The 23,772-nt window shown below is 39.6% G+C and overlaps 2 protein-coding genes and 1 non-coding gene across 4 annotated transcripts in view; 2 read left to right on the top strand and 1 right to left on the bottom strand.

The window, feature by feature from the left end:
* PPP2R5A (protein phosphatase 2 regulatory subunit B'alpha) overlaps nt 1-15,927 on the top strand; it is a 74,805-nt gene extending 58,878 nt beyond the window's left edge. The window contains exons 6-13 of the mRNA XM_025401447.1: nt 1,165-1,224; nt 2,213-2,321; nt 3,019-3,072; nt 10,645-10,695; nt 10,965-11,084; nt 11,172-11,299; nt 12,430-12,531; nt 14,700-15,927. Coding sequence (XP_025257232.1) covers nt 1,165-1,224; nt 2,213-2,321; nt 3,019-3,072; nt 10,645-10,695; nt 10,965-11,084; nt 11,172-11,299; nt 12,430-12,531; nt 14,700-14,832 — 757 coding nt within the window. The 3' untranslated portion in view covers nt 14,833-15,927. The remainder of the gene's footprint in view (nt 1-1,164; nt 1,225-2,212; nt 2,322-3,018; nt 3,073-10,644; nt 10,696-10,964; nt 11,085-11,171; nt 11,300-12,429; nt 12,532-14,699) is intronic.
* Nucleotides 6,879-7,013, top strand: LOC112615971. The gene has a single exon (XR_003117522.1). It is a non-coding gene; the product is annotated as a small nucleolar RNA SNORA16B/SNORA16A family (small nucleolar RNA).
* A 2,573-nt stretch (nt 15,928-18,500) lies between the features above and the next one.
* TMEM206 (transmembrane protein 206) overlaps nt 18,501-23,772 on the bottom strand; it is a 43,971-nt gene continuing 38,699 nt past the window's right edge. For both annotated transcript variants that reach the window (XM_025368252.1, XM_025368242.1), the window contains one exon: nt 18,501-19,401. In XM_025368252.1, coding sequence (XP_025224037.1) covers nt 19,240-19,401 — 162 coding nt within the window. In that variant the 3' untranslated portion in view covers nt 18,501-19,239. The remainder of the gene's footprint in view (nt 19,402-23,772) is intronic.

Below are 23,772 nucleotides of genomic sequence, written 5' to 3'. Positions count from 1 at the left end.
CCCCATCTCCCAGACTCAAGCAATCTTCTCTCTCAGCCTGCCAAGTAGTGGGACGACAGGTGTGCACCACCACGCCTGGCTAATTTTTTTGACTTTTAGTAGAGACAAGGTCTGTATACTATGTTGCCCAGGCTGGTCTTGAACTCCTGAACTCAAGCAATCCTCTTATGTGGGGCCTATCATTTGCTTGTAGTCATCCCTCAGTATCTGTGAGGGACTGATTCCAAGGCCCCTGCTAATACTAAAATCCAAAGTCCCTTATATAAAATGGCATAGTATTTGCATATAACGTCCACACATCCTCCTGTATACTTTATCTCTCGATTACTTATAATAATACAGTGTGAATGCTATGCAAATATATGTTATTCTATATTTTAAATTTGTATTTATTTTTAAAAAATATTTTTGATCTGTAGTTGATTGAATGCACGGATATGGAACCTGTGGATACAGAGAGCCAAGTGTACTTTATAAATATTAATCTGTTAAGTAGTTGCTTCAGATCAGGAGATTTCATAACAACACCCACATTTAAGGTTTGGTTTGTTTTAATTAATTGAAGATCTGGCAAAATTTGGTTACTATTCCCACATTGCAACAATTAGAGATGAGTAATACCTGCCTTCTCTAGAGTGAGTATCCTTCTCCAGTTCTCTGTCATCACTTCCTAAGCCCATTTCAAATATCTACCCTATTCTATTTATGTCTCCCTGCTTTAAAGGCAACCCTAATCTTGGAAAGCTATGCAGCCTATATAGTTAGAGGTTTAAAGAAATTCTGATTAAAAATGGCTTTATTACATATGGGTCTTTTTCTCTTGGATTTCCCTATAATTAGAGGTTTCTTATTTTAAAAAGTATTTCTTTGAGAAAACTTATCTTTCTTATAAATTAAGTTGAATATTCCAGGTGAAATGACAATCTGTTATCTTCACATATGGCAAGTTTTGGCAAAGGCATATGTAGTTCATTAGGAAACAGATCTTCTTTTGTAAGACTGATATGAATTAATTGGTTTGGGGCAAAAGAGCTGATAAGACCCAAAACATGCTTGTGTGTTTCTAATAGCTGTCCTTTGGATTGATTTCTTCACCCTCCTGCCTGTTTCTCTTAGTTTTCTGAAGTTTGATTTTGATTACATCTGTCTTTATTTTAAATTCAGGTTTATATATGAAACAGAACATTTCAATGGTGTTGCTGAACTTCTTGAAATATTAGGAAGGTAGGTCAGGTTTTTTTGTTCTAAGAAGTAACTTTGAATGTTTTATATATTAAAATCTTAGCTGGGGTTGGAGAAATTATGTCATATTTTAGAGTTTAAATGTAGAGCCCATAGTTTCTCAACTGAAGTTTTTTTTTTTGTTTTTTTTTTTTTGAGTTGGAGTTTCACTCTTGTTGCCCAGGCTGGAGTGCAATGGCGCGATCTCGGCTCACTGCGACCTCTGCCTCCCGGGTTCAAGCAATTCTCCAGCCTCAGCCTCCTGAGTAGCCGGGATTACATGCGCCTGCCACCACGCCCAGCTAATTTTTGTATTTTTATTTTTAGTAGAGATGGAATTTCACCATGTTGGCCAGGCTGGTCTTGAACTCCTGACCTCAGGCAGTCCACCCACCTCAGCCTCCCACAGTGCTGGGATTACAGGCGTGAGCCACCACGCCCAGCCTCAACTGAATTCTTATTACCTTTTGCCATAACACTTTGCCTTCTTTATTCACTACGTATTAGTATTAAGAGAATTTTAGACCCTTCTGTTGCTATTTAGAGAATGATTTTAGTTTCCTTTATTAATAGTAGAAAATGATTGTGGAGAGAACTACTTCTTAATTTCAGATTATCCAACAAAGTAAGAAAAAGTACCCATTTACTTCAGAAAATATTGAACGTTCTAACAATATTATGATACTGACTCTCCTGGGGCCTTGGGGGGGAAAATAAAGGCAACAACGCATAAAGTGACAGGTTTGATAGAAAATAAAGATAGAAATTACTTGGGAATTAACTGACAGTCCTAATTTTCTTTTGGAATCATCAAATGACTTAGAGGAACAGACTTCATAGTAATAGTCTTCCTAAAGTAGTTTGAAGATGAACGGTCATACAACACCAGGATTGAAACAGAGCACTGTTCCTTATGTACTCATGGATATGACAGCTTTTAGAAACAAAGTAGTAACTACTTAACCCTTCCCCTGCCTTTTTTTCCCTCCAGTATTATCAATGGCTTTGCATTGCCACTGAAAGCAGAACATAAACAATTTCTAATGAAGGTTCTTATTCCTATGCATACTGCAAAAGGATTAGCTTTGTTTCATGCTCAGGTAAGTTTCAGAAAAATTTCAAATGAAATGAATATTATTTCAAAGGCAAATATAAAGGCAGAGAAATTGAGAAATATTGAGATGACAGTTTTAAGTATAAGCAATTTGCTTACAAAATTACCCAAAGCAAATTTTTGTTATCATTTTAAAATATTTAGTTGTTAAGACCAATTATTTAATTTCTATATCTACACTTACACTTTAAGTGTAAGATACACACTTTCCTCATATTTTAGTCCAGGCCTTGACCTAATATGTGACTTCCAATAAATCCCACATATCTACAGAATGTTTCTTCCAGCTGCAATAACCTAGACCTAGTTAGAGAGATTTTGGTCTCTTCTATTAATATTTAGAGAATAATATATCAGCATAGGTGTATATGTAGAAACATGCTGAAAAACTAAATTGTTAGCTCTAGTCTTACTTCAGTTAACTTTATAGTCAGAAATTACTGCAAAAAATCTTTTTTAAACTTGAAGTTACTTTCAAGGCTAAAAAGTTACACAATTGTGAGTATAGTTTCATGACTGAGGTATTTCACAATTTCATTCACAATTGTGAGTTTATTTTTATGTATTAAAATAATTTATCAAAATGAGGTAGTCTAAAAAATATTGGCTAAATATAAAAAAATCCTACATTATTAAATGTTATCTCACTCAGTAATATTTATAAACTGTCCCTTACCTTTTAGCTAGCATATTGTGTCGTACAGTTCCTGGAGAAAGATACAACACTAACAGAGCCAGTAAGTGTTCTATGTATTTTCATGTTTTTGGTCTGCATTAATAGCATTTCATTGTAGCTTTCTTTTTATAGCCTTTATAGTTATTAAGTAAAATAATGTACCTTAAGCTAAAATCATTTAGAAGAAGAAATGTGAGATTAATCTGCATTCAAAGAAGGCGTTAGGAGGGGAGAGTTCTCATGGTTATATATCTTGAATAACCAAAATATAGACTACTATTAATATGTAGTAGTTAAGATGTACAATGATAGGATCAGATGACCACAGTGAAATTTTATATGCATACTGTCTTCACCAATAATCTTTTAAATCTTCATTCACCTTCTGGAATTAAAGCATACTTCGAGGGTCCCAAAACTACTACTCCCTTGAATTTTGTTTTGTTTTTAATAATAGAATTTTTGCCACTCATTAACGATAAACCACTTGATAGGGATAGAAAACATTTCCTTGCTTTTGGTGATGTAAGATGTAATCTTGGAATAAAAGTTGTTTATGAACCAGCAAGGCAACTTAGTCTTTTAATTCTACTGTTATTTGCCTCTAGAATGAAAATTCAGGAGAGAGTGAAAACATAATTAGTTATGAAAATTTACTGAGGATTCAAGAAAAACAAAAGATGAAGTAGGGGGAAACAGAAAAGTATGAAAGCATAGAAAACTTTTTAACCTTGGTGAAGTATAAGTATTTTGAGAGAATGCTTTCTAGGCATGTTAAATCTAAATATTTACCTAGTATTAGGTTGGTGCTTTTAAAAGATTTAAAAGTAATGGCAAAAGCCACAATCACTTTAGCAGCAGCCTAATGAATATTTAGTAAATAGCAAAGGGTTTGAAGGATTAAACTAAAATATATATGTATTTTTAATATATTATGAGCCTTCTCCGGCTATCCCTAGGGATGCTTGAAAAAATTATATATTTAGTATTCTCCCTTTCACTTGAACTTTGTGTAATCGAACAAAAGATATTTTTCTACTCCTTAATTTTTTTAGTTTTTTTTACTTCTAGATTTACAGTGTTTTCTAGAAACCGCTGTAAACAGTTTTGTTTTTTTTTTTTTTTAGACGGAGTCTCGCTCTGTCACTTAGGCTGGAGTGCAGTGGTGTGATCTCGGCTCACCGCAAGCTCCACCTCCTGGGTTCACTCCATTCTCCTGCCTCAGCCTCCCAAGTAGCTGGGACTACAGGCACCCGTCACCACACCCAGCTAATTTTTTGTATTTTTAGTAGAGACGGGGTTTCACTGTGTTAGCCAGGATGGTCTCCATCTCCTGACCTCATGATCCGCCCACCTCAGCCTCCCAAAGTGCTGGGATTACAGGCATGAGCCACCACGCCCAGCTAGCTGTAAACAGTTTTTAAAGAAAATTCAGGAGAATTAAAAACCATATATTTACAAATGAAACCACATAAACCTCTGAAGTTGATTAAAACTTGGCTGGGTGTGCAGTGGCTCACAACTGTAATCCCAGCACTTTGGAAGGCTGAGGCAGGCAGATAACTTGAGGCCAGGAGTTTGAGACCAGCCTGGCCAACATGGTGAAACCTTGTCTCTAGTTAAAATACAAAAATTGGCTGGGCATGGTGGCACAGGCCTACAGTCCCAGCTACTCAGATAGTGAGGGCACAAGAATTGCTTGAATCCAGGAGGCGTAGGTTGCAGTGATCTGAGCTCATACCAGTGTGCTCCAGCCTGGGCATCAGAGTGAGACTGTCTTAAAAAAAAAAAAAAAAGAAAAAAGTAAAACCTTAATACAAATCCATGATAACTCCCATTAGAATTGAGAAAAAGAAAACCCATAATAACACATATTGAAAAGTCATGGTTCATGCTTGGTAAATAGTATACAAATAAAATTTTAATTAATTTGGGGTGGACAAGTAAGACAGGTGATTTATTTTTAAAGAATGGAAGATAGAGGCTGGGCACAGTGGTTCATGCCTGTAATCCCAGCACTTTGGGAGGCTGAGGCAGGCGGATCACCTGAGGTCAGGGGTTCAAAATCAGCCTGACCAACATGGTGAAACCCCATTTCTACTTAAAAAAAAAAAAATTAGCTGGGCGTGGTGGTGTGTGCCTGTAATCCCAGCTACTAGGGAGGCTGAGGCACAGGAATCACTTGAACCCTGGAGGCGGAGGTTGCAGTGAGCCAAGATTGCACCAAAAAAAAACACAAAAGCACTTGACGATTAGGGCAAGGGATGATGGCCAGTTACTCAGCTTTTATCTGGCTTGGCTGAGCTGGGTTAATGAAAATAGGAGCAGGATGAGGAGAGAGAGGAAGATAAATACCCGGGTTAAGAAAGGAAAGTATTTTCCAACTCATAAAGATCTCTCGATACAGAGATCTTGCAGTTTCTAACATAGGCCATTCCAGTGCCATATTACTTGGGTTTGAGCCTTAATACTAATTTTCTGGAAAGCAAGCATTCATATCAAAGCTTTCTACAAGTTATAACTAGCTCAGAGCTTTTGTTCATTTATTACTCAAGCCTGTAATCCCAGCACTTTGGGAGGCTGAGGCAGGCGGATCACCTGAGATCAGGAGTTCAAGACCAGCCTGGCCAACATGATGAAACTCCATCCCTACTGAAAATACAAAAATTAGCCGGGCGTGGTGGCGGGCACCTGTAATCCCAGCTACTTGGGAGACTGAGGCAGAATTGCTTGAGGCAGGAGAATGGCTTGAACCCAGGAGGCGGAGGTTGCACTGAGCGGAGATCACAGCACTACACTCCAGCCTGGGCAACAGAGTGAGACTCCATCTCAAAAAAAAAAAAAAAAAAAAAGTACAGGGTGAAAGAATTAACTAAATATTCATTATAGCTAAGTTTCCATGTAAAGAGGAAAAAAATGAAGAGTCGGCATGACTTTCAAAACTTTCATTTCTTTGGCAGTGTAAACCTTTCCTTCCACGCAAAGCTGCATTTTTATAAAACAAGCAAAACAAAACAAAACACCTTTCTTATTCCAAGAAAATCTAACTTGAGCCCCAAAATAATTTTTTTATCTTTTTCTTTTCTTTTTTTTTCTGAGACAGAGACTCACTCTGTTGCCCAGGCTGGAGTGCAGTCAGTGGCACGATCTCAGCTCACTGCAACCTCCACCTCCCAGATTTAAGCAGTCTCGTGCCTCAGCCTCCCGAGTAGCTGGGATAACAGGCGCGCAATACCACGCCCGGCTAGTTGTGGTTTTTTTTGTATTTTTAGTAGAGACGGGGTTTCGTCATGTTGCCCAGGCTGGTCTCGAACTCCTGAAATCAGGCAGTTTGCCTGCCTCAGCCTTCCAGAGTGCTAGGATTATAGTTGTAAGCCACTGCACCTGGCCCACATTGACATCTTTTTGGGGGCCACTAGTCAACCCACTGTTCATTATTCAGTACTATCCGACATTGAAATTTGTGTATGATGAGGGTAAGGAACTGCATTTGGGTTTTTTGTTTGTGTTTTGGGTTGTTTTTTTTTTTTTTTTTTTTGAGACAGGAGCTCACTGCATCACCCAGGATGGAGTGTAGTAGTAGTATGATTGTGGCTCACAGCAGCCCTGACCTCCCAGGCTCAGGTGAGCCTCCTGCCTTAGCCTCCCAAGTAGCTGGGACTAGAGGCATGCACTACCATGCCCAGCTATTTTTTTTTGTATTTTTGGTAGAGATGAGATGGGGTTTCACCATGATGCCCAGGCTGGTATCGATCTCAGGATCGATGCTGGGATTACAGGCCTGAACCACCATGCCTGGCCTGCATTCGTTTTCAGTTACGCATATCAAATGATCACAAAATTTATTGGCTTAAAATAGCAAGCATTTATGGCCTTTATCAAAGCTGCAGCTGCTTCCATGTAGCTGCTGTGGTCAAAAAGAAGCCGAGAGTGACAGTTTTCCGTGATGGTCACAGTTCTGTTTGCTGTAACTGATCTGCAACATTTTGGGAAAATACAGTTCCATTGGGAGGAAAAATAACAAGCATTTGTTGCCTTAGTTGCTGCGAATCAAGAATCTGGTCATGGCTTAGGTGGGCTCTCTGCTTCAGGGTTTCTTACAAAGCTTCAGTTGGAGTGTTGGCCAGAAATTGGGTCTCATATAAAGTGTCAGATGGGGAAGGATCTGCTTCTAAGTTCACATGTATGTTGGCAGAATTCAGTTTGTCATGTTATGTTGGACTGAGAGCCTCAGATCCTGGCTGGCTGTTGGCTAGAGCCCGCCCTCAGATCCTTGTCACCTAGGTTTCTCCAGCATGGCACCTTACTTCATCAAAGCCAAGACAGTAAGAGTCTACTAGTAAGACAGAAGTCACAATCTTTTGTAACTTACTCATGAAGTGACATTCTGTTGGTTAGAAGCAAGTCACACTAGACAGCTCACACTTAAGGAGAGGGGATTACACAAGGGTGTGAGGACAGGAAACAAGCTCATCCTCGAGGTCATCATAAAAGGCTGCCAACCAAAGGAGCCTGTTACATTTTTCCTTTCTAAATAGTGAGCTACCTGTCCCAGGACCACCACTGTTTCCCATGGAACTGAAAGGCCACCTTTGTCATATATTAAAACTCATACATACATGAGTATGTCTAGATACTCATATATATCTTTTCTCTCCATTTATTTGCCAATATCATCTTGTTTTAGTTGCTGATATCCATAATATAGGTTCTGTTCTATTAACTCCCTCCACCAAAAAAACAATTGTTGTCATTTGCTTATATTTATGGATTTTAGAATAAATGTTTCTAGTTCCAAAAAATAATTCAATTGGCATTTGATTGAAATTATATTAAATTTACTTATAAATCAAGTACAGGAAAAATAATATCTGCACAATATTGAACCACCTCACTTATTTACAGTCATGTGCTGCATAATGATATTTGGTTTAATAACAGGCTACATATAAAATGGCAGTCCGAGACAGGCGTGGTGGCTCAGGAATGTATTCCCAGCTACTTGGGAGGCTGAGGTAGGGGGATCTCTTGAGCCTAGGGGGTTGCAGTGAACTGTGATCACACCAGTGCACTCCAGCCTGGCCGACAGTGCAAGACTGGACTGTCTCTTAAAAAAGAAAAATGGAACTGGGCATGGTTGCTCATGCTTGTAATCCCAGCACTTCGGGAGGCCAAGGTAGGAGGATTGGTTGAAGCCAGGACTTTAAGACCGCCTGGGCAACAGAGCAAGACCTCGTCTCTACAAAAAGTAAAAAATTAAAATTAGCCAGGTGCAGTGGCATACACCCGCAGTCCCAGCTACTTGGGAGGCTGAGGCAGGAGGATCACTTAAGCCTAGGAGTTCAAGGTTACAGTGAGCTCTGATCATGTCACTGCACTGCAGTCTAGGCAACGGAGTGAGGCCTCATCAAAAAGAGAGAGAAATGTTGAGAGAGAGAGAGAGAGAGAAATGGTGATTCCAAAAGAAAGAGAAAGAAAAATGGTGATCCCATAAGATTATAATGCTATATTTTTACTGTACCTTTTGTGTTTAGATACACAAATACTGTTGTTACAACTGCCTACAGTGCCTACAGTATTCAGTACAAGAACATCCTGTACAGGTTTGTAGTCTAGGAGCAAAAGGCTACACCATACAGTCTAGGTGTGTAGTAGGCCATACCATCTAGGTGTAAGTACACACTATGATGTTTAAATGATGAAATTGCCTAACGACACATTTCTTAGAACGTATCCCCATCATTAAATGACATATAACTGTATTTGTAATCTTCTATGATCTTCAGTAAAGTTTTATACTTTTCTCCGTATGTCTTAAATATTTCTTGCAAATTTATTCTTTATGCACATTACAGTTCTTATGAAAAGTACCTTTTTTATTATTCATCTGATTTTTACTGATGTTTTATAAAGGTATTGATTTTTATATACATATTTTTTAATGTGGCCACATACTGAATTTTCCTACTCTAGTAACTTGCAGGTTTTTTTTTTTTTTTTAAGTTTTAGGGGATATATAAATATATATTTACACAAGTAATTGTAATTCTGGTATTCCTTTCCAACATTATTCATCACATTGTTATCTTACTGGATTATCTCCAAAACAATATTCTTCTCAATTTTAATTTGAATTAGTGTTCCACATTACTGGACCAGACAGACTATAAAGTAACCTAAAAAGCTGTCAAAGATCTACTTCCACAAAACCACCAGGCCTAGGTGGTTTTACAGCCTGTCTCTAATAAATCATTGTATAGAATGATTACTGGTGGTTTCTGATAAATTCATTTAGTTCTAGCTTACTAATTTTTTTTATCAGAATATATAGTTAATTAAAAATGTCAAATGACTTGAAAATCTTTTAAAATGATCTGTTTTTTATTTCCCCCTTTAACCTATGAATCGAACCATCCTGGCATTTCTGGAATGTTATAATTAGGCATATAGCATTCTTCTATTGTGATTCAGTTTAATGCAAATGTTTTCAACTATGTTTATTTAAATAAATAGTCTCCACTTTGGGAGGCCGAGGCTGGTAGATCACAAGGTCAGGAGTTTAAGACCAGCCTGGTCAAGATGTTAAAACCTGTCTTTACTAAAAATACAAAAATTAGCCAGGTGTGGTGGCAGGCGCCTATAATGCCAGCTGCTCAAGAAGCTGAGGCAGAGAATTGCTTGAACCCAGGAGGCTGAGGTTGCAGTGAGCCAAGATCACACCACTGCGCTCCAGCCTGGGCGACAGAGTGAGACTCCGTCTCAAAATAAATAAATAAATAAAAATAGTCTCTTTTGTTTCATTGTATTCTGGTTATAAAGATTGTACTAGCCATGAAATAGACTGGGAAGCTGTCCGGCTCTTTTTTGTGCTTCATACTGGTTTAAATAACAGGAATCATTTCCTTAAGGTTTCTCCCTAAAATAACCTCCCTCTCTTACCCCACCAATTTGTATTTTCCTTTATTTTCTTAGAAGTAGCACATACTGGCCGGGCGCGGTGGCTCAAGCCTGTAATCCCAGCACTTTGGGAGGCCGAGACGGGCGGATCACGAGGTCAGGAGATCAAGACCATCCTGGCTAACACGGTGAAACCCCGTCTCTACTAAAAAATACCAAAAAACTAGCCGGGCGAGGTGGTGGGCACCTGTAGTCCCAGCTACTCGGGAGGCTGAGGCAGGAGAATGGCATAAACCCGGGAGGCGGAGCTTGCAGTGAGCTGAGATCCGGCCACTGCACTCCAGCCTGGGCGACAGAGCGAGACTCTGTCTCAAAAAAAAAAAAAAAAAAAAAGTAGCAGCACATACTATTAAATTTTTATGTGTTTAATTGATCACTTGCATTGGTCTTGCTCCATTAGAATGTAAGCTCTATGAAAACCAGAGACCTCATCTATCTTACACATCAGTGTGTCCCTAGCATCTAGAACAGTATCTAGTACATAGTAGGCACTCAGTAAATATTTGTTGAATTAATAAAATTCTAAAGCTGAGCAGAAAGTCTGCTTATACACTTATATATTAAGCAATATTGATTTACTTCAGAATGAGTGTTGATATAATCATAGCTATGGAAAATACCCTGGGATTAACTAGCTTCATTGTTAAATTCACGCTAAACTTTTTCTTTTTCGCAGGTGATCAGAGGACTGCTGAAATTTTGGCCAAAAACCTGCAGTCAGAAAGAGGTGGGTTTTGTTCACTAAATGTAGTGCATTTTACTAGAACTTGTCAATCCCAGGGCTGTGCTGCTTTGGGCTGGCTGTATTGCTGTTGCTAACGAGCGGGAGATGTACACAGACTTGGTAGAAGACCTGTGCTATAATAAACTCTGTGCCACCCAGACATTTTTTTTGCCCATTGTATACTCTGCAGATTAACCTTCTCATTTGTATGGTTTCTATATTAGTTTCACATAATTTATCATGTTTCTTAAAATAAAATTTTTTTAACCTAGGTGATGTTTTTAGGAGAAATTGAAGAAATCTTAGATGTCATTGAACCAACACAGTTCAAAAAAATTGAAGAGCCACTTTTCAAGCAGATATCCAAGTGTGTATCCAGTTCTCATTTTCAGGTATGATGTTTTCAGTGAAGCCCTTACTTTACACTAGTATTTCTTTCCTATTTTAGTTTTGACATTTCTCTAAATGTCTTTTTTTAGGTTGCAGAAAGGGCATTGTACTTCTGGAATAATGAATATATTCTTAGTTTGATTGAGGAGAACATTGATAAAATTCTGCCAATTATGTTTGCCAGTTTGTACAAAATTTCCAAAGAACACTGGAATCCGTAAGTATCTTTTATATAGGTCGTATTTTTATTTTTCTTTCTTTATTTTTTTTTAAACCTTTTTGTCATTGATTTCCTAACTCATACCTGAAACCTATTACAGATTTGGAAGTTACTCCAAGGTTAACATCAGTTGTATTCTGTTTTGTATTTTATATACATATACCTTTATCAAGTTATAAATGTGTGTATGTTCTTCAATATGTGGTCTTAATGTCAATTTATTTTTTAACTTTTTTTAGAGACAGTCTTGCTCTGTTGCCCAGGCCGGAGTGCAATGGTGTGATCATAGCTCACCATAGCCTCAAACTCCTGGGTTCACGCAATCCTCCTGCCTCAGCCTCCCGAGTAGCTAGGACCACAGGTGTACACCACCATACCCAGCCAATTTTTATTTTTATTTTTTTGGACACTTGAGGTCTTAGTATATTGCCCAGGCTGGACTGAAACTCGTGATCTCAAGTGATGATCTCACCTTGGCCTCCCAAAGTGCTGAGATTATAGGCATGAACCACTGTGCCCAGCCTTCATATCAATTTAAAATTGCAAATCTCCCTGGAGGGTGGACTATCTGGTATACCATTCTGCACCAGAGTGTGGTGAAACCCTGTTGGAGAGACCAACTGAACATTTGCAGAGGATGCACAAACTACTTCGTTAATGCAGAGTTGTGTTGGTCTGCTCCCAGTGTATAGTCTCACCTCTATAAGTGGCACTGTCCTAGGGGAAAGCCGAAGTGCTAAGGGTAATATATTCTAACTTCTTTAACATCCTTATCTGGCTTTCTACTTTTCTTATAAGTTTTGGTAATTGGATCTTTTTCATCTTTTAATGTTGTTACTCAGGATTTCAGACATGACACTGTAAAGCAGAAATGAAGATAACTATAGTGAACATTTTTAACTACAGTTTAAGCATGATAAAGTGGAAAAGATTTTTCTTAGACTCTCTCTACCACCACTTGCTGTATGACCTTGAGCATATTACAAACCTCTTGAGCCTCAGTTTTATCATCTCTAAAATGGATTAAATGAATCAGCCAACCTTTAAACCATTTTAGAGACCATAGTGTTAACATTTCCTCTCTGTTAGCAGTATCATAACTCAGGACTGGCTCATTTTCATTTCAGGACCATTGTAGCACTGGTATACAATGTGCTGAAAACCCTAATGGAAATGAATGGCAAGCTTTTCGATGACCTTACTAGCTCATACAAAGCTGAAAGACAGAGGTATTTGATATTTTGAATTACAAAATTTCTCTACATTTTATGTTAGTTGAATGTGATTCAGTTCAGGAAGGTATCTGCTCTCAGTTCAGATTTTGATATTTAAGAAGTTAATTACCTTATAGTAAAAATTACAATGTGAAAGTCTCTTAACACATAAGTCATTTCCAGATAAACTAGCCCCAGTATTTTTATAAATTTGTTAAAGCAGAAAAAGCAGTAACATCTATTTTTGAGGGTAGTTACATAATTTACTTCCTCTAATGGTTAGATTATGATTTTAATGTGGATCATAAATCCTGTTTATCTCATTCTGAGCCTTAGATTTCCTCAGTCTGTTAGCATCTGCATATGAAATATAATTTATGCTGAATTTTAAATATCAATTTGTACAATTTGATTTTTTAATCCATGCATTTACGGAAATCCTTTTTGTCCACGTGGGCTTCCAGAGGAGTGAGCTTTACTTTTCAAGTGTTCTTTGTTAGCAGTAGGTAATTCTTAGGCTATGGATTAACAGAAGGTGGTATTTTAATGTCAGCATAGTTCTTCTTTGGGAAGAGGGAATTCACATAATGATATGGCTTAGGGTACTATTAATATATTGTTCCGGCCGGGCGCGGTGGCTCAAGCCTGTAATCCCAGCACTTTGGGAGGCCGAGACGGGCGGATCACGAGGTCAGGAGATCGAGACCATCCTGGCTAACACGGTGAAACCCCGTCTCTAGTAAAAAATACAAAAAACTAGCCGGGCGCGGTGGCGGGCGCCTGTGGTCCCAACTACTCGGGAGGCTGAGGCAGGAGAATGGCGTGAACCCGGGAGGCGGAGCTTGCAGTGAGCTGAGATCCGGCCACTGCACTCCAGCCTGGGCGGCAGAGCGAGACTCCGTCTCAAAAAAAAAAAAAAAAAAAAAAAAAATATATTGTTCCTTGCAATAATACATATTTTAGAGTATAAATGTTAGCATATATCAGCCTTTAGGAACATGGCTTAGTGATTACTTCTTTTTGAGAATTTCATAAATTACTATAAGATAATCTTTCAAAAATTACTTTTTTCTCATATGTTTACTTCAAACTCAAGAAGCGCTTTCTTAAACTTAAGTGGTTAGTAACCAGTGTACCTGAGCCCACCCATCATTTGAGGATAATAGTTACCATTTACTTCTAGTAAGCATATTACCTGTTCTGTTTAGAAAAGCTCATCTATTTTGACAAGTTCCTAGTTATGGTTATCTTAAAGTAGAAAATGGATAGCCTTTCTTCAAAGCCATCTAGCCCATTAATAACTAACTCTATGCATTATTTGCTTTAAATAGCAGCATTCAGGCAGGAATAGAAATTAAGTACATGTTTTGAGCCTTAGGAAGCAATGGGAAGAAAAATAAGATGACTAGGATCATAGGAAACTTGTATTTGAAAAATACGTATTTCACATGACTAAGAATATAATCAATTTTTCTTATCTGCATAAATCAGCAAATCCTTTAAAAGGATTTGTCCTTTTAACTCATAACTGCAGAATTATAAGCCTATGTTTTACATGTTCATGTAGCCTTTCAGAATAGACTGGTCCAAGTTATTCGGAAATGTTTTCCTTAGAACTGAAATTAAGTAGTTGAAACGACGTATGAAATATTTTGACTTTCATTTTGTTTTATAGAGAGATTACTGAAACTAAAATTTTCATTTGACATGTAAAAGATAGGACATAGTAAGATACAAACTGGTTAGTGGCTAGAGATGTGGCTGTTAGTGGCAAAAATGATGTGGCTTCTGCCTGGTGTGAAGGAAGTGCTTCCTACTGACCTAGTGGCCAGCCCCTTCAGCCTTTGTAATAGTGATTGGACTACTACAACTGCAAGATGTTAACATGAGAAAATTAACGTGTAAGTACCTTGTTGACTATAAAGCACAGTGTTGTAGTGATAATGTGTAGGGGACAGAAAGCAAGTAGTAATGTCTAGCTGGTACAGAAGATGCAGACTCCGTACATTTAGGAGAGTGACAAGAAGAAATTAGGTGCTCCAGGTAAGTGGACTCCAAAGCTTTAGCAGACAGATTTAAGTGAAATGTGGGTGAGTAATGTGTTCTCCAGTAAGCTGTCAAACAGCACCTCTCTTTGGGTTCTGAAATAATTTCTGATTACAAAACTTTTGGTTTATCTACAGAGAGAAAAAGAAGGAATTGGAACGTGAAGAATTATGGAAAAAATTAGAGGAGCTAAAGCTAAAGAAAGCTCTAGAAAAACAGAATAGTGCTTACAACATGCACAGTATTCTCAGCAATACAAGTGCCGAATAAAAAAAAAGCCTCCCACCTCTGCCGGATAGGCACAGTTTTGTATGCTTTTTTGAAATATGTAAAAATTACAAAACAAACCTCATCAGTATAATATAATTAAAAGGCCAATTTTTTCTGGCAACTGTAAATGGAAAAATATATGGACTAAACGTAGCCCTGTGCTGTATCATGGCCACAGTATATTGTAACCATTGTCTAATCATTGGATTTATTGTGTCACTTCTGAAGTTTCACAGAAATGAATGAATTTTATCATCTATGATATGAGTGAGATAATTATGGGAGTGGTAAGAATTATGACTTGAATTCTTATTTGATTGTGTTGCACATAGATATGGTAGTCTGCTCTGTATATTTTTCCCTTTTATAATGTGCTTTTCACACTGCTGCAAACCTTAGTTACATCCTAGGAAAAAGAATACTTCCTAAAATAAAACTAAGGTATCATCCTTACCCTTCTCTTTGTCTCACCCAGAAATATGATGGGGGGAATTACCTGCCCTAACCCCTCCCTCAATAAATATATTACTGTACTCTGGAATTTAGGCAAAACCTTAAATCTCCAGGCTTTTTAAAGCACAAAATATAAATAAAAGCTGGGAAAGTAAACCAAAATTCTTCAGATTGTTCCTCATGAATATCCCCCTTCCTCTGCAATTCCCCAGAGTGGTAACAGATGGGTAGAGGCAGCTCAGGTGAATTACCCAGCTTGCCTCTCAATTCATTCCTCCTCTTCCTCTCAAAGGCTGAAGGCAGGGCCTTTCCAGTCCTCACGACCAGCCCTTCACCTAGTCCCTCCTGACCCAGGGATGGAGGCTTTGAGTCCCACAGTGTGGTGATACAGAGCACTAGTTGTCACTGCCTGGCTTTATTTAAAGGAAATGCAGTAGGCTTCCTCTGTAGAGCTCTGAAAAGGTTGACTATATAGAGGTCTTGTATGTTTTTACTTGGTCAAGTATTTCTCACATCTTTTGTTATCAGAGTACCATTCCAATCTCTTAACTTGCAGTTGTGTGGAAAACTGTTTTGTAATGAAAGATCTTCATTGGGGGATTGAGCAGCATTTAATAAAGTCTATGTTTGTATTTTGCCTTATGTCATCTTTGCTTCTTTTAGCTCTAAGCTTAGGCATACAGAAGCCTGCCCCCCTTTTTACATACATATGTATATTTATAGAAACTTTTAAGACAAATTGTGGGATGAAGTCTAATTTAAAAATAGGAAGATTGTGTGCCAAGGTTGAGTCTTCTAGCCCTTTACCAAAATATGTTTTATAGAACATTTGCATAAAATTCTAAGTTCTAGGATATCCTTCCATCATCTTTCATGTCCTTGTATGTTAACAGGATAGGTTTAATTTACTTTGAAGCTAGTTTTTCATAATCCATAATAAATAGCACTTTTAGTGAAGAGCAGGGAGCCTGTGGCACAGTTAGAAATCAGATATTATTGGCTGGGCGCAGTGGCTCGCGCCTGTAATCCTAGCATTTTGGGAGGCCGAGGTGGGCTGATCACCTGCGCCTGAGGTCAGGAGTTCAAGACCAGCCTGGCCAACATGGTGAAACTCTGTCTCTACTAAAAATATAAAAATTATCCATGCATGCTGGCAGGCGCCTGTAATCCCAGCTACTCGTGAGGCTGAGGCAGGAGAATCGCTTGAGCCTGCAATGACCCAAGATGGCGCCATTGCACTCCAGCCTGAGTGACAGAGCAAGATTCTGTCTCATAAAAAAAAGAAATCAGACATTATTGTAATAAAGTGTTATCCATTACTGATGTTTACTTCTGCTTTAATATTAACTCTAGTACAGGGTGTGTACACTACTCCCAGGTCATCATGAAAGCACTGTACCAAAAGGAAGAACACCAGAATTCTTCCTTTTACAACAATAGCTCATATTTTATTTTTCTCAAGTAGTAGGTATTGCAGAGTCATCTTGTCATGGCCATCAGGTTAAGGTGTTCCTTCCAGATTCTCTACACTCACCCAGGGTCAGCCAGTATTGCTGACAGCTGGGAGACAGCAGTTAAAAATGATGATCCTACACAAAACAGAAGGAAAAGGCAAGCACCTGCCTTCCCAGAAAGTGAAGGTTATGTCTAAATGTCTTATTCTGTAGAAGATATATTTCTTTTATTGAAGAGCAACCAGAGTAGATTTTGACAGGTTACAGCTAATAAAGGTTTTTCTCTCTGAAAAGGTAAAATCGTTCACTTCCTAATTATGTGCTTACATGAAAGCACATTTAATAGGTCTCTCGACTATTGTTTTTTGGTTTTTTTTTTTGAGATGGAGTGTTGCTCTGTTGCCCAGACTGGGGTGCAGTGGCATGGTCTCCTTGGTTCAAGTGATTCTCCTGCCTCAGCCTCCCAAGTAGCTAGGATTATAGGCACGCACCACCACGCCCGGCTAATTTTTGCATTTTTAGTAGAGATGGGGTTTCACCATGTTAGTCAGGCTGATCTCGAACTCCTGACCTCAGGTGATCCACCCGCCTCAGCCTCCCAAAGTGGTGGGATAACAGGCATGAGCCACCATGCCCAACCTCAACTTTCTACAATATAGAGAATATAGTATGTTCATTGAAACAAATTTTATTAGATATTTAAGTAATATTAAAGTGACTGGCCGGGCACAGTGGCTCACGCCTGTAATCACAGCACTTTGGCAGGCTGAGGCGGGTGGATTGCTTGAGCTCAGGAGTTTGAGACCAGCTTGGCCAATATGGTGAAACCCTGTCTCTACTAAAAATACAAAAATTAGCCAGGCGAGGTGGCACGTGCCTGTAATCCCAGCTACTCGTGAGGCTGAGGCAGGAGAATCACTTGAACCTGGGAGGCAGAGGTTACAATGAGCTGAGATAGCACCACTGCACTCCAGCCTAGGCAACAGAGTGAGACTCTGTCTCCAAAGAAAAGAAAAAATAAATAAAAGTGACAGATTGTTAGACAGGCTTTAAAAAAACATACCCCCCCTTTTTATCAGTACTGTTAATGTAAGCTTTTATGCCTGGCTTTGCATTTGCCCTGCAATAAAATAAGATTTTATAAAGAGACCTAGGCTAAAACTTGAATTCTCATGCTTCTGTGGAGCAGAAAAGTGGCAGGGAATATTTCTTTATACAGTTCACTTTTAATCATTCAATCAAAAAACAGTTTCTTCCCATTTAAAATGCCTGTTCAAACATTTGAGTTATTCCCTTTGGATTATCAGAAGCCAGATTACAAAATTTAAAAAATGCTACCAAGTCCTCTATGAAGCAACAGGCACAGAGATAATTTAAAACTCCAGAAACAATTTTTAGAACCTTAATGTGAAAAATAGATTTTTTTTTTTTTAATGCATACTCATCTCTGTCAAAGGCTAGGCTAAAAGCTTTTTGAGAGTCATACTGCGTGTGCCCCCTTCCTCAGGTGATGGGTAGTTTTGTGGACACAGTAAAGAGTTAACCCAGCTTACTCAGGGGCATCAGGTCACTCTTCCTGGACACCTGCCATCAGTCACCATGCCTAACAAACCCTTCCCTGGAAGCAGTTAGAACATACCTTGGGAGTCAGATCCATCCATCTTGGGAGTCCAGACTCATACTACCTTTTTGTCTTTGGAAGTCACCAAATGAAAATAATTGTGCCCGATGATTGAGCAGATATGCATACTGTCACACTCATTCCTTTTGTATTAACCTTTTATTTACCTGTTAATGAAATCATCAAAATACACTGAGTAGGCACCTAGTATGTACATCTGTCCTTAGTGCTTTTGAGTGTTAATCTAAACTCATACATCAACAAACATTCTAGCCAGACAAGTAGGTGGCTAGTCAGCCCATTAAGAAACTTAATTACTAGTTTCTAGTAGCTTTAAAGTCTCATTTAACATTTAATATATCAAAGAGCATGTCAGAAGCTAGACATCAACGGCAGACGACGCCAAAGTCATAGGGTTTTGCCTCTGTGTACAGTGCATAGGCTCCGAAGCATGACTTTCACGTCTTGATAGGATTTTTGGAAAAAGAAAATCACACTCTTTTGTCTACTTTTAAAAAGTGAAAAGTAGAGCCTTCATTACCCTAGTAGAGCTTAACCTAATACAATACAATGAACCAAACAGGAAGAAAGGCATCTTCTACAAACCCTATTCAAAAAGTCATTGGCCAGCTCTTTAGAATGTTTATTAATAATTTAAATATTTAAATAACGTGTAGGTTATCTATTAGCTCTCTTCTATTAGGCTCTACACGGCCTCTTTTGGGGCGAGGTTAGAAGTTCCAGTTTGACATGCTGTTCCTCTCAGCAAGGCCCCATTTCTTCAAGTGAGTACAGGATTGTTGATAGCTCAGTTTACAAAGTGGAAGTGATGACAACTCCCATTGATGTGGACAGTTCTATAAACAACGCGAGGTGACTTCAGCTTATGTGGCTCGTTGCCTGACCTCTTCTTTTAAGGTATCTCTTTCTAATTTTGATCATCCATTTTATACTCAGTTTGGCAAACTCTGCTGCTTTAAATAATGCCAAGAAGGCGCCACAGAGAAGAGCAATTGTGTTCCAAGGATTGGCAGTGATTATCTGTGAAGCAAACAGAAACAAACATAGGATTACTGGTTTGCTTCAGTCTTGATTCTTTTTTTTTTTTTCTTGAGACGGAGTTTCGCTCTTGTCGCCCAGGCTGGAGTGCAGTGGCACGATCTCGGCTCACTGCAAGCTCTGCTTCCCAGGTTCAAGCACTTCTCCTGCCTCGGCCTCTCGAGTAACTGGGACTACAGGCACGTGCCACCATGGCCAACTAATTTTTTGTATTTTTAGTAGAGACGGGGTTTCACCATGTTGGCTAGGATGGTCTCGATCTTTTGACCTTGTGATCTGCCTGCCTCAGCCTCCCAAATAAAATACTTTCAAGCTCAATTTAGCAGGGTGACTTTAGTATGCACTTCAGTGTTCACATGTAAAAATGGTGATACCACCACTGTTTATATATAAAGACTGTTGTGAAGCTGAGTACAGCATGCCTTGGGTACTGGGCTCCACTTGGCCCATAATAGGTACCTCATACTGAATATAGTAGGTTAAAAAATGTTTTATCACACATTTACCCAACGAGCTGCAAGCCCTTCTCCCCTGTCTTGATACAATAAGCCTCTGCACATCCCTCTTCATACAAAGCCTTGCCAGTCCATAATGAATAGTGGTAGTGGGTGATAGCAGAGCAAGCACATCCATATCACAGAATCCCCACCTGGGGTTGGAAGCTTACACGTTTGGGTCTCAGCTATGAAACTTTCCTGTAAACCACGATCACATCAGGACATATTGTGATGACCTGAATGCCAATTAATACTAGATTTGGGCCTGGCTCTGGTGGACGGTGTGTCTTAAATGTTCCTTTAGCAAAGCTGTCCAATTATTTCTCCCCTTCCAAGGTCATGAGTCAGAATTTGACATTAGAGGAGGTGGAGCCAGATGGCTAAAGAGAACCCTCCAGCAATAGTCCTCTGCAGCAACACCAAACTGAGCTATCCATGTAAAAAAGTATCTACACAAGAGCCAAAAAATCAGGTGAGATATCCCAGTATCTGGTTTAGTATAGTAACAGGAAAAGACACACTGAAGAGAGTAGAAAGGAGGGTCTCACACTGCCTATCCACCCTTCCCCCGACCTTAGGCAGTGCAGCAGAGAGAATCTGTGAGCTTGGGAGAGGGAGGCGAGTCTGAGACTTTGCATTGGAACTTCACAGGGGAACAGAGCACCAGGCAGAATTCTGAGGCCCTGATTCCAGGCTAGAGCCCGTGAAAAGAGTATTAGGCCCACCCCAGATCAGAGGGGCATCTGCCACCCCGGTGGGAGGAAACCAAGTCTGGGCCCACTTTACAATAAACTAAAGTGGCCTTGGGCCCCAAATAATTTCAGTGGCAGCCAGGCTGTAGTAACCACAGCCCTGGTACTGCACTGGGCTGGGAGTCTGGGTTTGGGGTGTGATCCAGCATGACACCAGCTGCCTCAACTCCAGGCAGTGCAACATGGTGGAACACTCCTGCTTGGGCAAAGGAGAGGGAACAGTATGAGGGACTTTGCCTTGGAATCTAGTACCAGTCCTGCCACAGTAAAAAACAGCACCAGAAAGAATCCTGATTCCCCTAATTATAGGCCATTGCTTCCAAATGGCACTTCTAAACCCACCCTGGCCAAAAGGCAATCTGCCACCCTAGCAGGATGGATCCAAACCCCAGCCAGCTTCACCACTGGCTGACTAAAGTGGCCTTAGGCAAATCCCAGTATTGCATTGGTCTAGGAGGGACCCAAAGTGGTGCCAGCTGTGACAGCCATGAAAGTACCTGCCTTACCCTCCCCAACTCCAGGCAGCTCGGAGCAGAGAGAGACTCCTTCCCCTTGAGGGAAAGAGATCAAAGTAAGCAAGGGACTTGGCCTGGGAACCCCCAGGGCATTCTCTCTGATCCTTCCCAAGTACATGAGGGCTGGACATCTAGAAGTCTACAAAATAGTCACAGTGTAACTTGGCTTAGACTGCCCTCTAGTGCTGAAACAGCTGTAGTGACTACATGCTTATGGAACTCATCATCAGTCACCTTTCAATTTGTAGAAAATCCCCTGAAGATAGATGGGTATAAACAAGGGCAGACTGTGAAGACTGAAATAAACACCTAAGTCTTCAATGCCCATAGACAGACATCCACAAGCACCAGAAAAATTCAGAGAAATACAACCTCAACAAACAGACTAAATAAATAAGATGGCAGTGACCAATCCAGGAGAGACAGAGGTGCGTGACCACTCAGGGAATTCAAAATAGCTGTTCTGAGGAAACTCCAGGAACTTCAAGGAAACACAAAGACTCAATTCAGAAATTCACCAGAGATATTCAAGAGATTAAAATCATTTTTAAAAATTCAAATAGAAATCCTAGAGCTGAAAAGTACAATTAACAGACTGAAAAATGCATCAGAGTGCCTCAAACACAGAATTGATCAAGCAGAAGAATTAGCTTAAAGACAAGTTATTTGAAAATACACAAATTAAAAAAAAAAAAAGAATGAAGAATACTCACAAGGTCTAGAAAATATCCTCAAAAGGGCTAAATCAAGAGTCAATAGCCTTAGCCGGGTGCAGTGGCTCACGCCTGTAATCCCAGCACTTTGGGAGGCCGAGGTGGGTGGATCACAAGGTCAGGAGATTGAGACCATCCTGACTAACACAGTGAAACCCCGTCTCTACTAAAAATACAAAAAAATTAGCCGGGTGTGGTGGCAGGCGCCTGTAGTCCCAGCTACTCAGGAGGCTGAGGCAGGAGAATGGCGTGAACCCAGGAGGCAGAGCCTGCAGTGAGCCGAGATTGCACCACTGTACTCCAGCCTGGGCAACAGAGCGACACTCTATCTCAAAAAAAAAAAAAAAAAAAAGAATCAATAGCCTTAAAAGGGGGGTAGAGAAAAAGACAGAGGTAGAAAGTTTATTCAAAGAAATAATAGCAGAGAACTTTCCAAACCTAGAGAAAGATATGAATATCCAGGTACAAGAAGGTCAAAGAACACTAAGTAGATTCAACCCAAGCAAGACTACCACACTAAAATATATAATAAACTCTCAAAGGTCAAAGCAAAGAGAGGATCCTAAAAGCAGTAAGAAAAAAGCAGCAGACAAGATAAAGGAGCTCTGATATATCTGGCAGCAGACTTCTTTGTGGAAACCTTACATGTCAGGAGGAAGTGGGACGATATATTCAAAGTGCTGAAGGGGGAAGAAAGATAACTGCCAACCAAAAATATTGTACCCAGCAAAGCTACTGAACCCTTCAAACATGAAGTAGAAATACTTTCCCAGACAAAATCTGAGGAAATTCATCACCACTAGAACTCTCTTATGAGAAAATCTAAAGGCAGTTCTTTAATCTGAAATAAAAGGACACTAACATGCAACAAGAAATCATCTGAAGGTATAAAACTCACTGGTAAAATAAGTACACAGACAAATTCAGAATCCTGTAATACTGTAACTGTGGTGTGTAAACCATTCATATCTTTAGTATGAAGACTAAAAGATGGATCAAAAATAAGAACTACAACAATTTGGCCGGGCGCGGTGGCTCACGCCTGTAATCCCAGCACTTTGGGAGGCCGAGACGGGTGGATCACGAGGTCAGGAGATCGAAACCATCCTGGCTAACACGGTGAAACCCCGTCTCTACTAAAAAATACAAAAAACTAGCCGGGCGAGGTGGCGGGCGCCTATAGTCCCAGCTACTCGGGAGGCTGAGGCAGGAGAATGGCGTGAACCTGGGAGGCGGAGCTTGCAGTGAGCAGAGATCTGGCCACTGCACTCCAGCCTGGGCGACAGAGCAAGACTCCGTCTCAAAAAAAAAAACAAAACAAAACTACAATTTGTTAAGAGACAGGCAATACAGGCCGTGCACAGTGGCTCACACCTGTAATCCCAGCACTTTGGGAGGCCAAGGTGGGCAGATCACAAGGTCAGGAGATCAAGACCATCCTGGCTAACACGGTGAAACGCTGTCTCTATTAAAAATACAAAAAATTAGCTGGGCATGGTGGCAGGCACCTGTAGTCCCAGCCACTCGGGAGGCTGAGGCAGGAGAATGGCGTTAACCCAGGAGGCGGAGCTTGCAGTGAACTGAGATGGGCCACTGCACTCCAGCTTGGGCAACAGGGTAAGCCTCCGTCTCAAAAAAAAAAGGAGACAGGCAATACAAAAATATAAATAGATATAATAATATATAAATAGATATAATAAGTCAAAATGTGAGAAGTATGGAGTTGAAGTGTAGTTGTAAATGTTTTTTGTTTCTTTGTGATCAAAGTTAAATTGTCCTGAGTTTAAAATAACTTGTTTTAACTGCAAGATGTTTTTTACAAGCCCTATGGCAACCATAAAGCCAAAACCTATAACGGACATAATAAAAATAAAAA

Source organism: Theropithecus gelada, chromosome 1 (assembly GCF_003255815.1).
Source record: "Theropithecus gelada isolate Dixy chromosome 1, Tgel_1.0, whole genome shotgun sequence".
Lineage (NCBI taxonomy): Eukaryota > Metazoa > Chordata > Mammalia > Primates > Cercopithecidae > Theropithecus > Theropithecus gelada.
This window is presented reverse-complemented; position numbering and strand designations above follow the sequence as displayed.